Source organism: Onychomys torridus, chromosome 4 (genome assembly GCF_903995425.1).
Source record: "Onychomys torridus chromosome 4, mOncTor1.1, whole genome shotgun sequence".
NCBI lineage: Eukaryota > Metazoa > Chordata > Mammalia > Rodentia > Cricetidae > Onychomys > Onychomys torridus.
The window spans coordinates 12469359-12483202 of NC_050446.1; the positions used below are offsets into that span (position 1 = coordinate 12469359).

The window sequence follows — 13844 nt, forward strand, 5'->3', positions numbered from 1 at the left end:
AAAATTCTTGTTCTCCTCTCCCTGGCCAAGCAGTTCTCTGCCTCCTCAGGAATGTTCCTCCACCCTACCTTCCACCTTGATATGTAAAAACCTCTTTTGTTCTCAGTTGATTGCTCTGGAGAGCCACTAGGTCTAAAGTGAGGAGATGGTCTGAGCTTCATTTGCACAAGAAGCAGAGCTACACATTTCCAGCCAGCTTGTCTCCTAGGCTCAGTGGGAGTGTTAGTAAACTTAGAAGTTCAGCAGGTCTGGAAATATTTGGGTACACAAGAATTTCATCATGAAGGAAGATGAGACAGAGGGACCAAGGTTTGGAAGAATGACATTATAGCTCAGTTATCAGGGGGATTGTGGCTAGAGAACATACTCCTGGATACTACCCTGTTGTATGGAGACAGGCTGGTAATTGCTCTTGAAATTGGAGGTTTTGAGGGGGAAGAAAGTGTTGTGGCACCTTTTAATGGGAATAGAGCCAGGCATGGGGAGGTTGAGAACACAGGAGCCCTTGTTATCCTCCTGGCTCTGGGTTCTTAGGTGTCACTTCCCACTCTGATGACATTCTCCCTCCTGACAAGGTTTCCTGAGAATGAGTGAAAGCACAGTCAGGTGGCTATTAGAAGGAATTAGCACCATATATTCATGAGGTCCAAACAAAACAGTGCAACCAACCTATAGCATGGATGGGGCTTTGTGCAGATAGGGTGTCACCCAGTGCAGGATATAAATGCTGCAGCAAGGCCAGGAGCCACAGAAGCACCATGGTGACCATGCAGCTGCTCCTGCTGACTGTGGCTCTGACCTTGCCCTCTGTGGAGCAATCATCCTACAGAAATTTTCACTATGATATCACTATTGATGAGGTGAGAGTGCTGGGCAGACAGAATATGTACAGTGGGTTCCCTTGAATTGAGTCAGAGTGTCTGGGCTGCTGATGAGAGCTGAAAATGCACACCACTGAGATGCTTTTTAAAAAAAAACTCAGTGTCCATCCTCCATCATGGCTTTTCTTGATATCTGACATCAGGGGTACCCAGATGCCAAATGGTGATTTAAGAATGCCTCTGTTCCATCATATGCCACAGAAGCCCACTGCTACCTCTGTCAGCCTGAGGTCTTCTAAAGCCTTCTAGATATTCCATAGAAATGACTCTTTTCAGAGTTTCTGTTTCTCAATGAAAGCCTTATGCAGGATGATGTATACAATGCAGAACTGCTATTTGCAGAGGGCTGAACACTGCTGGGTAAAAGAAGGGCTGGAGGGAGGGACTTCCTAAGATGTTTTGATATTTAAATTGATGATGTGTTTTAAGAAGATAAGAGACTCTGGAGATGATCAGGTTTCTTCCCATGCCCTGTCACTGATGGATAAAGATGCCCTTGTGGCTTCCCCAATCTTCCATGGCCTCCTCATGGAAATTCAGTTGACATGGAGGCAAGCGCTCCCCATGGATGAAGTTGGTATCTGGGTAACCTGCACCCCTCTGACAACAACAGCTCAGTCTGGACCAACACTCCCTCTCAGTCTTAGAATGAAAGGATTGAACAATTCTAGATCATGTTCTTAGCCTGGGAACTGTTTGTGATTCTCTCTTTTGCTTATGTGAGATGTGTGCAGGAACCCTAGAATCAATCTGTAGTCTAAAGATTTCCTGTGTCCCAGCCTGCCAGTGGTTGGGACAAATCTCTCCCATACCCATCTCCAAGTAAACACACAGGGGGTTATATTAATTATAACTGCATGGCCATGGCTCAAGCCTTTTGCTAGCTAGTTCTGTATCTAAATTTATCTCATAACTATTAATCTATGTATCACCACATGTTCTGTGGCTTTATATGTGTCCCATTACATGTTGCTCCTTGGGCAGCTCACTGGCTTCCCTCCCCACCTTCTTCCTGTCTCTCTTTGAATTTCCCACATGCCTCTAAGCTGTCTTGCTGTAGGCCAAACAGCTTTATTTATCAACCAGTTAGAGCAACACATATTCACAGTATACAGAAAGACATTCCACAACACTTCCCCTTTTCTGTCTAATCAAAAAGGAAGGTTTTAATTTTAACATAGTAAGATTATATATAATAGGACAGTTAGCAAGCAAGAATTACAGTTACAATATCTAGTCTATTTGTATTTGGCAGAATTAAAAAAATATATATCCTATATTTGTGAGTCTAAAGTTTCATATATAATTTATCTTTTATCATAACCAAGGAAAACCTTAATTGTAACTATGTAGTTTTCAACTACATCAAAGACCCCAGAAGGATATATTATTACCTAAGTAAATAGGAAATGCATTGTAAGCAACTTCCTAAAATCTAGAATGTCTGGACAGTCATCCAAAGTTCCTCTGTAACTTTGAGGCATCCTCTTCAGCCACATAGACCTAGAGTCTCTCAGTCTCTTTTCTCTGTGTTCTATAGAATGTCTGGCAGTTTCTTCTGTAAAGCAGGAACCTGAAGGACCATTTTGCCTTGCAAAGTTCAGTGGTCACCTTCCTATGGGTCCTGCATGTCCAGTTCATACATTTTGTCAAGCAGTCCAGGCAAGAACAGTTTCTTGCCCAAATGGCTATTTTTGCCAAGAGGAAGATAAACTCCATATGGAGTGTCTTTAATGCCCATCTTTTTCTTTGAAGTAAATTAGTGCTGCAAGGAACAGATGTGGCTCATTGTCCAGAAAGTCTAAGTTTTTAAAACATTTTAAATGCCATATTCTGTAGGTCTTTGAAGTGTTTGAAGATTACCTACTTAATTGAATTATATCTATGTATACTTAGAAAACTTAACATGACTATAAGTTTGACTATCATAGAAGACTAATTATTAATCTGTATTTTTAAATTATCCATTACAATTTAAATGAGTTACATAAATACAATACCTTAAACAAGAGTAGAAATATATAAGCATAATAAAATTAACTTTAAATTTGCATCAATAAACTAAAATCTATGCCAATGTATAATATTTTAAATAAGTTGCTCTTTAAAAGTAGGTTCAACAATCAATCTTTTTATCCTATTATATCTGTATTTGCATATCATATCCCCCTTTCTCCTTTTAGAAAGATATTTACTATAACCAATAACAATTTATAACCAACAACCTAAACAAAGACAAACATCCATAATCCATATTTTGAGAATGTGGGCATAGTGTTCTAGGCTACTTCCTGATAATAAAGGATGCTGTATTCTTATTGGGATCCTGAGAAAATTAAGAATTATGGTCAAATCCTGAATGTAATAGTCTGTGAGGCTGCATTATCTGAACCAGTTGTGTTGAAATCATTTGGGACATTGGATCATCTGGGCCTTTCAGAGGGTCTTGGCTGGTCAAACCTGATCCATCTTAACCTGGAACAAATCCATAGCCTTCTGGTTTCTCTGGAAACAAAAGTAGAGCCTCCTTTCCAAAGTAACATATCCTTAGATTCAAAATTTGAAGTCAAAATACCTTTAAAATGTACATATTGGTTTAACTAAGCAGGCTTTACAATCAAATGTCTTTCTGCAGAAAAAAAAAAAATCCCACAGAAAATAAAATCCAGACTCTGTGTGATTTCCATCTTTAAGTGGCTTATTTTTCAATTACTTTCACTATCCCTTTAAAGACTTTAATTTTAAAATTATTTCTTTATATAATTGCATATATTGCTTTTTCTCTCTCTTCTAAACCTACATATCTTTTTACACATAGTGTAAACCATTTAAAGGTTTATTTAATCTGAATCTGACTTATTGTGAGTCTATTGCTTTAAACTTTAGAATGACTAGTATTGAAATGGCAGCTTTGGGTACTGGCTCCGACCACATTAGTTTCCAAACATGGCAGAACTGATTCTGGGAGGCAGTGGGTCTATTCTTCTATCCAGCAGTGTGTAGCCTAAAAACCTTTTCTTCCTTCCTTTCTTTCTTCCTTTCTTCCTTCCTTCGTTCATTCGTTCGTTCGTTCCTTCCTTCCTCCCTCCCTCCCCCCCTCTCTTTCTTTCTTTCTTGTCTGTATTAGCAAAGGCTAAATCCACCATGCAGTGTAATGTGTGGCTTGGAGACACCTCATTCCCACCATGCTGCAGGTCAAGCCCTCAAGCCAGGAACCACCATAGAGTAGCTGAAGCCCATAGGCTGTGGCTGCCCTGAAAGAGACAACTAGGAAGCTGCTCTTGGGTCCATTTTAGAACCACTTTCCAAAGCTTTCTCAGGTTTTTCATGGAAACCCTTGTCATTTGTAGCTGAAAGATTTCCTGTGTCCCAGCCTGTCAGTGGTTGGGACAAATCTCTCCCACACCCTTCCCCAAGTAAACACACAGAAACTTATATTAATTATAACTGCATGGCCATGGCTCAAGCCTTTTGCTAGCTAGCTCTGTATCTAAATTTATCTCATAACTATTAATCTATGTATCACCACATGTTCCGTGGCATTATATGTTTCCCACTACATGTTGCTCTTTGGGAAGAACACTGGAGTCCCTCCCCACCTTCTTCCTGTCTCTCTCTTTGAATTTCCCACCTGCCTCTAAGCTGTCTTGCCATAAGCCAAACAGCTTTATTTATCAACCAGTTAGAGCAACATATATTCACAGTGTACAGAAAGACACTCCACAGCATCAACCTGTCCCAGAAATTTTATCTTCCACTCAAGGTCCCAGGACAATACTTCCTGGGTCTTCCCACTCATGACAGAGAGGGACAAACCAAGACCAGGACTCTTTTTGATGCTTCGATGTATCATGTCCCTTCAAATGGTACAGGGCCCTTACCCCAGGCCCTTCCTTCATCTCCTCCCATCTCAATTACTTACTAGAACCACTTTGCTTAGCTTCCCCTTTCCATGCTCCCCCTCTAATGGGTGGCTTTGCTCTCTAGCTTCTAGGAAAGTGGTACATAGTTGCCTGGGTAGGAAATGTGCCTATTCCCGAAAAGAAGAAGTTCAGCCCACTGCCACCCTTCACATTTGTCAGGAACATTATTGGCAAGTTGGAGTTCAGAATGAACATCTCGTGAGTATCTGCCCTCAGAGAGCCCTCTATGCATGTAGCTCCATGGACTCACCACACTAACCATGTGCATGCCCCAGACATCAGCGGACAATCAATGTCAACATGGATCCTCATTTCTTGTCTGAACAATGGTTCAGGTAACTTTTGTAAGCATAGAAGAGATGTTCACAGGACACCAGATTCAAACAGAATGTCCAGTGCATCACATGCTATTCTCCTATGACACTCTCTGGAGGGCTGAAGCTTTCAAAGCCTGCACTGCTTTGCTCCCTGGAGCCAGTGTAGATGCTGTGCTTATTTCTGTGCAGGCACAGAACCTCAGGCCCCTCAAGATTTTGTTGAGTTCCTTGTGCAGAGGAACCATGGGTAGTGACAGGACTCTGTCTTCTGAGGGATACCTTTGGAGACATAGTAGCAGAATAAGGGAAGGACTTGGCCTACTGGGGAAAATAGATTGGGCTGGCAGGTACACTCTTCAGACTGGGAAAATGGGCTGTCTTCACATATGGACCATGGAGCACACAAAGATGTGACAGAGGGGTTGTGTAAAGCCATGTGCTGATGCTTGGCTAGCTGCTGTATGCACCAGAAGGAGTGTTGGGGGGGTAGCTCAAAGATGACAACAGCAAGGACAGGGCTGGCATCATGGAGAAAGCCTTGCTTATGTTCTGTGTTACAGAAAACCCACCGGGTGTACTGAGTTCAAGATCTGTATGGATAAAATTAAACATGAACCTGGTGGCTTCAAGATCTGTGAGTGCCTGGGTTTATGCCATTCCTTTTCTGGTGTCATTGCCCTTCAGCTACATGATTTATTTTTCTCCACAGGGCCAGATCACCGCATCAAATTTGTGTTTGTGCGTGGGAAGGACTTTGCTATTGCCCATTATGTGAATAATCAAAGTAAGAAGATTATGACAATGCTCATGGGTATGTCTCACCTTGCCTAAGGTTGTAAGAGATGAGCATGGTTGGGGGGGGCAGTGTGTACAGAGTGGGTCACAATCTCCTGCTCTCATGCTCTAGTCCCCACCTTGGAGTCTTTTCTGAGATGACTGGGGTCTTTGAGAGAGGAGATTGTAAGCTCTTGATGTGTCTTCAGCCCTCTCCAGATGGCTACTGAAACACTAGTCTCACAACCACACCCCACACACTGAACCCTAGCTCCTCCCTTCCTTTCTCTCAGTCTTTTTCTTGTACTGTTCTAAGAAGAGATCTACTTGGAATCATTTCCCATGGTGATACTGAGAATCATTTGGAAACAAAGTGCTGTTGTCATGGTAACAGGTCCTGATCTGACAACCAGTCTGTGGATGACAGTGTTGTACTCAACTCCTGTTGTACATAAATTGCCCCACCTTATCCAGATAGATATGAGGTACTGGAATCCACATTTATCATAACATCAAAAGAGAAGTGAGAGATAAATTGTTGAAGGAAGATTTCATGTATAGTTTTAGTCAGTGCTAAGTAGAGAAAAATACTTTGTTATTGTCTTCTTCCTTCAGATAGTTTAAAATGTAATGAGAAGCTAGAACAAGGCTTAGAAAATCTCAGTGTTCAGGAGTTCTTGCTCTGCAAGCATGAAGATCTGAATCCATGTCATAAGAGTTCACATAAATAGTTAGACAATGGCTGAGCATGTCTGTAACCATTATTGTGGAAGAAACAGTGGGTCCTCAGAGCTGGCTACTCACACAACCAAGCCACATTGATGAAGGTCCAGATCAGTGAGTGACTGTGTCTCAAGGAAACAATGCTGAGAGCTGTGGAGGAAGATGATTGATATCTATTCGGTCACCATGGTTGCAAACAGACACATCCAACCATCCACCACACACACACACACACACACACACACACACACACACACACACACAGACAAACAAACAAAAACTTGCCATTTGGGAGCAAAAACAGGACGTAGGCATGTGTTTTTTTCTCAAGAGAGATTTTTCAGTCACATTCTGGGGAATGGAGGTGTCATGATCAAGTGTTCCATGCGCTGTCTCTTCTAACAGGGGAGTTCTAGACATCAAAGTGCACATGAAAAGAACTTGGGTCCAAAGTTACCAGTGTTAGGTGGAAATCTGACCTTCACCATCCACCATCACCAAGCACTTAGATCTCCAATTCTGGTAGCACATTTCTAGCCTCTGCTTGTATTCTCCAGTAGCTCTTCTCTCATGATCTTCTGAACATCAGGTGGCACTGTGCTTCCTCCCTCTTTCTACGTCAGTCTGAACACCTACAGTCCCCAACCAGGAGTCTCTGCACACAAGACATTTCAACAATGGCCTAGGAATCCCACAGCCTAGACATAGAGACTCTACATACACCTACTGCTGTCCTTTGGGACTGGTACCAACTGGTCCTACTTCTGCTCATGAATATTCAGCTGGAGATTCTTTCTATGGCTTGAAATTTCTCAGGTCCCAGAAAAAATACTTGAATGACATGTGTGTTAACTGTTTACAGTAAGAGTCTTCTCCACCTCTTTGTCCCATACCTATACGGCCTGCAGGTCGCAACATGGCTCCAAAGCAAACAATACTATTGGATTTTGAAGATGTTGTTGTAAATGCTGGGATGAAAAGAACAGACATCATCTACCGTAGATGTGATGGTAATGAGATTAATATTTTGCATATTTCTATTTCTCTCCTATTCATGATTTTCCTGTAAGACAATGACCATACAAATACCACTCTGAGACAACTATCTCTGTTTTTTATAGATTCCTGTGAGCTGTCCAGAGAAACTTAATGCATGGAGAAGTAACACAGAGTCTGCACAGGACCTTGGATCTAGGATCACTGCACTTACTCTGTAATACTATAAATATAATCCTAGATGCCAAGAGAAGGCAGACCATACATCCACACCCCCTCATGTCTCAGCTTTCAGTAAAAGTGGTAGATATTCTCTTCTGTATGTGTCATGTATAATCAAATGGTGCCTGGATTTGTTTTACTCTGGTGTGAGAAGGCACACATTCCTAAACTTGATCACCAGCACTCATGGGTCCCTATATAAGTGACATGTCATGCATGGCCCATGAGGCCATGGTGCTCAGCTTTGGCAGACAGAGCATCTAGAGAGAGAGACTGTATAGGGACATGCATTATGGTTAGTGAGGTTAGGAGAGGGTTATTATAGTCACAGCCAAGCAGTGTAGGTCAGCTAGTGTGGGTCAGTTTAAGAACTTTATGTTCTGGTGCCTAATGTTGGATTGTTGTCCTGTTGTGAGGGCTATGGAGGAGGTAACATGGGCTCTGTGAATTTGGAATGCAGGGCTTGCAGGCAATGCCTTTACTATCTCTACCAATCAGGTGATCAGGAACTGAGGTCACCAGAAGCAGAGAGGTCCAGACACAGAACTTCAGATACAGAGGAAGTCAAACACAAGCATGTTCTTCCATAAGCCCAGATAAAAAGAAAGAGAAAATTTACCCCATATCTCCACTTCAGCTCCAATAAACAATTTTCTTTTGCACACCACATATGCACATATCTTTTCTTGTGGAAAGATATTTTCATATAAAATACAGAAATCCTCTTTCTGCTGTCTTCTCAAATTCAGGAAAGCAGGTGGACTTAATGTAATAAGTCAGGTCCACTTGGGGGTCACCCTCTGCATGAGATTCCTGAAGGTCAGGCTACTATGACCATGAAACATGTGCAGTAAAAAGTCAGTCCATCTGGCTCTGGCCCTTGGGTGTGAATTTGTGGATTAGTGGATTTGTGCCCTGAGTAAGGTATAGAAGAGAGGACCTCAGAAGACACAGTGATAGCTCAGGATGATCATGTCCATGGATCAGGATGAAGGATGAATCCTCTTCATGGAGTCACAGAAAGGATATCTTTTGTGGCTTCCATCTGTCTCACACTGAACTTCTGGGACAGAAAAATGGCAGGGTGCTCCTGAGACCTGGTAAGTCTAGTTGTGTTAATCAACAAACATCTTCTCACATCTGACGATCATATACAAAAAAATGAAGTACAGTTCCACTGAAAATCAACTAGATGGACCAGAGAGTATTTCGGTTATATAATGATCAAGGGTGAAGAGGTGTTTACAGGGGCACGACTGACCTATAAGAAGCCTCACTATTGAAACAACTCACCAGGACATGGATGACAAACTACTGACAGCAGTAGAGATGGAGCTTTCTTCAGTTAACCTTTTGTGTATTCCAAGATGAGAACATGTGTAGTTTGTGCAGTTACATGCATCTTGAATGGAGATCTAGTAAGGAGTAGATGGAACCTCACCTGAAGGTGTTAAGGACCCACCACACTTTATTTGAGGGAACATCTATAGACCTGATCTCAATGGTGTTTTGGTTATCACAGCTGCTAATAGAAGACGGTTGTGGGTGTTATGCTTGGAGGACAGAATTCTACAAATAGGCCAGGTCAGGAGTTTGCACAGCCCCCTACAGTGCACAAATGAGTTGGAAATTATCATTTCTGTGGATCCCTAGTGACACCATTCCCATGGAAACTCAAATCCCCTTTGTACCTTACATCTTGGATAAGACAAGTGATGCCTGACTTTCTTTAACTATGCAGCCCATAAGTGGTAAGAATTACTGGTGTCTGTGATATCTGTGCACACTTGGCCCTATGAAGCCTTGCTGGCATTGCTCAATTTAGATTTAGACACTTGACATGATGGACTCCATTCAGAGTACTCCAAAAGAGGAGAGTTGGGCAGATAATTGTTCCCTTGATGGTGTTTATCCTATCTTAGAAACAGAAACACATTCAAATAAATAGTGTTATGGGTTTGGGGCTGTGACAACTGCCAGGAGAACATTCCCGCATCAGGGTGTATTCCAAGTGGGATGGTATTTTGTGGTCATGTCTACAATGACCTCAGGAAATGTGAGGCAGAGTTATTCTTAACTAGAGACCTAAATGTAAAAATCAGCTCAGAAATCTGGCCACAGGGAACCTTGCTTCTGGGATATGGTATAGGTGAGCTGGGTCTTATTGACATTAGATATGTATCTTGTTTTGGGGGGCTTCATGGGAGCTGACCAATTATGGATGCTCCAGCTCACAGTGGACCTTGTTCTAGGTTATTAGAGTTGTATATAAGCCCAGAGTGTGAGAGTAGTTTTGAGACTGTATAGATTTTACCTAAATTGTTCTGGAATTAATAAAAACTTGGCAATCAGAAATTGAGATATAAACCTGATAAATCTAAGGAACAGCAGAGGAGCAATCAGCTGACCTTATGCTCCATGTTTTAACTATCCAAATGCCCTAGAAGACTCTCCTCAGCCCTTCATTTTCTCTTCCTGTTACTCTCTCTCTCCAACTTCCTCAGTCTTCCAACAAATCTATGGCTAATCTTGGTCAGCCAGTCACTGATTATGTCCTTGACTTATGGTGGATTTATTAAGACAGCAGGATGGCAGTTTGAACAATTAATCCCACAACATTTCCTCATTTTTGACTGAATGAAAAGGAAGAATTTTAGCTCTAATATAGTAAAATTGTATACAATAAGAACAATTATCAAGTAAACAATACATCAATAATGTCCAGTCCATTAGTATTTGGAAAATACAAAAAAAATACTCTGTTATCTATCCTATCTTGGTGAATCCAAAGTTTTGTACCTGAATTACTTTCTATCAAAACTATAAAAACTGTGCCTACAACTGTCTAATCTTCAACCCCATCAGAGGTCCAAAAAAGTTATAATATTATCTGATTAAATAGAATGTGCAGAATTATCAACTGCCAAAACTAAAAAGCATCAAAGATACCTGGCTACCTGGATAGGTTCCCCAAGGTTCCTCTGAAACATTGGGGCATACTTCTTTGGCCTACAGGCCTAAAATATCTAACAGACTTCTATGAAGCAAGAATTTTGAAGGACTGCCCTATCTTGTATTAGCAAATTTTGGCAGTTGTCTTTGTGTCTTGCTTGTCAGATTTGGACAGCACACTGTCAGCAGTCAAGACAAAGACAGTTTCTTTGCTCAGGGGCTAACTTTACCACAAATTAAAGCAAACTCTATATAGGAGTTCTTTAATGCCTGTAATTCTATTTTAAAGTAAATTGGTGTTTCCAGGAGCAAATGTGTGTCATTGTCATGAAAAGCCCTTTGTTATTAACATTCTTTTTTGTTTTTTGAGACAGGATTTCTCTGTGTAGCTTTGGAGCCTGTTCTGGAATTCACTCTGTAGCCCAGGCTGGCCTCGAACTCACAGAGATCTGCTTGCCTCTGCCTCCTGAGTGTTGGGATTAAAGGTATGTGCTACCACCACCTGACTTTGTTATTAATATTTTAAATTCCATATTCTATAGGTCTCAGAAGTGTTTGAAGACTACCTATTTAAATATGTCTCTGTTTGACCTTGAAAACATACCTAACATGACTAGAAGTTTGATTGTTATAAATAAATAACTACTAACCTGTATTTCTTTGTTATCCTAAATACCCTTCAATGACTAAAACTTTATTTTAAATTTTTAAATGAGCTGCAAAGGTATAAGACCTTAAACAAGAAATAGAAGCATATAACACAACAAAACTAACCTTAAATTTGCACCAATATACAAAAATATCTTAAACAAGAGTAGAAAGATATATACAGTATAACAATAATAACCTTAAATTTGTGTCAATATATGAAAATCCATACCAATGTAAAATATTTGAGACTAGTAGTTGCTTTTTTAGTTTTAAAGCAGATTCAACAATCTACCCTTTTATCCTTTCACTTCTGTATCTGCCCTTTTTCTCTTCAGATCAAAATCCCTGAATCTAATTTCCCTTGCTTAGTTTTCCCCCTGACCATGACCAATAACAATTTGTAATCTATCCCACTAAATGATGACAAACATCCATTTAATGACTAAAAACTACCCTCTTAGGTATATGGACAACATGTTCCTGCTTTCTGGGAGGTGATAGCACCTTTAGGGGACCCTGAAGTAATTGAGATAAAGATCAAGTCTAGCTGAGGTCCAGTCTCTGTATGATGGGAAAGTGCAACACTTATCTGAAGTTCTGACTGTAGTAGTCTGTGATGCTGGACCAACTTATCTAACCACCTTGAAATTGTCATGAGCAGTTTGTAGTCCAAGAGTGATCTTTGTATCATGTTTGTCAGCCTAGTGGCATTACCACAATCCAGATGGAATCATCCTTGTGGGGCCCCATCATCCTTTTGGAGACTTCAAAGGTCACTGTTATGAATAGTCACAGATCAGTGTAGAAATCTTAACCATTTTAAATATCATATTCAGCAGATCTAAGGAGTTGTTAAAGGACCACAATCTATTAAATATATCTAGAATACACAAACTTAGTTTGGAGTTACCTGCTTCAGACTCAAGACTTGAAATCATGTACAGAAAGGCAGATGAAGATTATTATTTCTTGAATTAGCTAGTACTCGAATATGACCATTAATATCAATTATCATGACAGAGGTTTAAATATGTGTGTGTAATTATTTTAAGATAATATTTATACCTTAAGAAAAGTTTTAAAGAGTCTAAAACAAAGGATTATGATATTAGTGGCATAGAATAGTCCATTAATTTTGGATTTCTTATGTCTCATACAAGGTGTCTCTTCTGACATGAGACAGAGATCTTGGGTTTTCCTCTCACAAGAATGCCTAGGTTTAGAGAAGAAGAGAGACATGCTCCAACCCCAAAGCCACTTTTAAATTTTAGTTGAGTTGTGAATACAAAAAGACCAGTTGTCTTATTTGTCTGTAGAGAACAGTAGAAATAAACATTTGAGAAGATACATTTTTTTTTTCTATTGGCAATGTGTTATACCATTAAGCCAATTTACTGTTCTTGGGACATTTTTTTCTGGATAATTTGTCCTTTTTCTTTAGATGTCTTATTTTTCCAGTGGTCTTCAGATGCTTTAGTCAGATGCTTTAATTCTCCTGCAAAAAACAAAACAAAACCCTGCCCCAACCCTACCTTTGGGGAGTTTCCTTTTGGGGGGCATGTTATGTCTAATCAAATGAAAGACTTCTACTAGTCTTATAACTTAATTTAGATGGAATGGCTATGTGGTTAAGGAACTATCATCTCTCCTAAGCAAGAGGTCTCTCCTATTTGAATCTAATCTTTATCAATCTTGCTAATATCCATAACTTTCCTTCTCCTATAGAAACAAAAGCAAAACCTCTTCCCCAATGTAACACATATCCTGGTTTTCATTCTGAGGTCAACACATCTTTTAAGTATACAGGGTGGTTCAATTCACCAGTTTTTTTTTCCATTATCCAATTTCTCTCCATAGCTATCATTCCTTTCTCAGTTGCATTTAAAAACTTAATCTTAATAAAGCATTGTGCAATCTATCTGTGGGGGTCTTTACTATCCATTTCTATGACAATAGGACACTGCACTTCCGGGGAACAGTGAAATATTCTGAACCCCACCTCCTCCATCCTCCCTCTAACCAGACCACCTGCCTAAGCATCCTGTCTTGTATCTGGAATTCTCTTAGGGAAGAAGTTTTCAAGGCCTAACTGTTAAATGAGGGTCTCTTGAAAAGAATGAGGAAGGGTATGGTGGAGGAGAAGGACAAGGATAAGGATAAAAATGGGGCTTCCAAACAACAACCTCAGATGCTCTATCTCCACCAAGCCCCCCGCATCCTCTGGCCATCTGATCCTCATATTGTGTTCATCTTCATGAATAAAAGTGGCCTCCACAGGCTCATAGGTTAACTACTAGGGATTGGAAGTATTTGAAAAAAATTGGAGATGTGCCCTTTGTTGTGGGATGTTTAAGTATGTCAAATGTGTTGCTCTGATTGGTTAAAATAAAACAATGATTGACCAG

General features: G+C 40.4%; 1 protein-coding gene across 1 annotated transcript; it reads left to right on the forward strand.

The window, feature by feature from the left end:
• The first annotated feature begins 680 nt into the window (after nucleotides 1-680).
• LOC118581403 lies at nucleotides 681-11788 on the forward strand. Its single transcript, XM_036183478.1, has 6 exons — nucleotides 681-860; nucleotides 4869-5002; nucleotides 5682-5755; nucleotides 5831-5932; nucleotides 7527-7628; nucleotides 11775-11788. The coding sequence occupies exons 1-6, from the start codon at nucleotides 681-683 to the stop codon at nucleotides 11786-11788; spliced, it is 606 nt and encodes a 201-aa protein (XP_036039371.1).
• Nucleotides 11789-13844: the final 2056 nt, after the last annotated feature.

Bases quoted from the DNA above. Each gene is read 5' to 3' on its own strand.
- LOC118581403 (XM_036183478.1), top strand. From the start codon at position 681: ATGGGGCTTTGTGCAGATAGGGTGTCACCCAGTGCAGGATATAAATGC. The intron at 861-4,868 runs GTGAGAGTGCTG...TTTGCTCTCTAG, and splicing joins ATGATATCACTATTGATGAG to CTTCTAGGAAAGTGGTACAT. The intron at 5,003-5,681 runs GTGAGTATCTGC...TCTGTGTTACAG, and splicing joins GAGTTCAGAATGAACATCTC to AAAACCCACCGGGTGTACTG.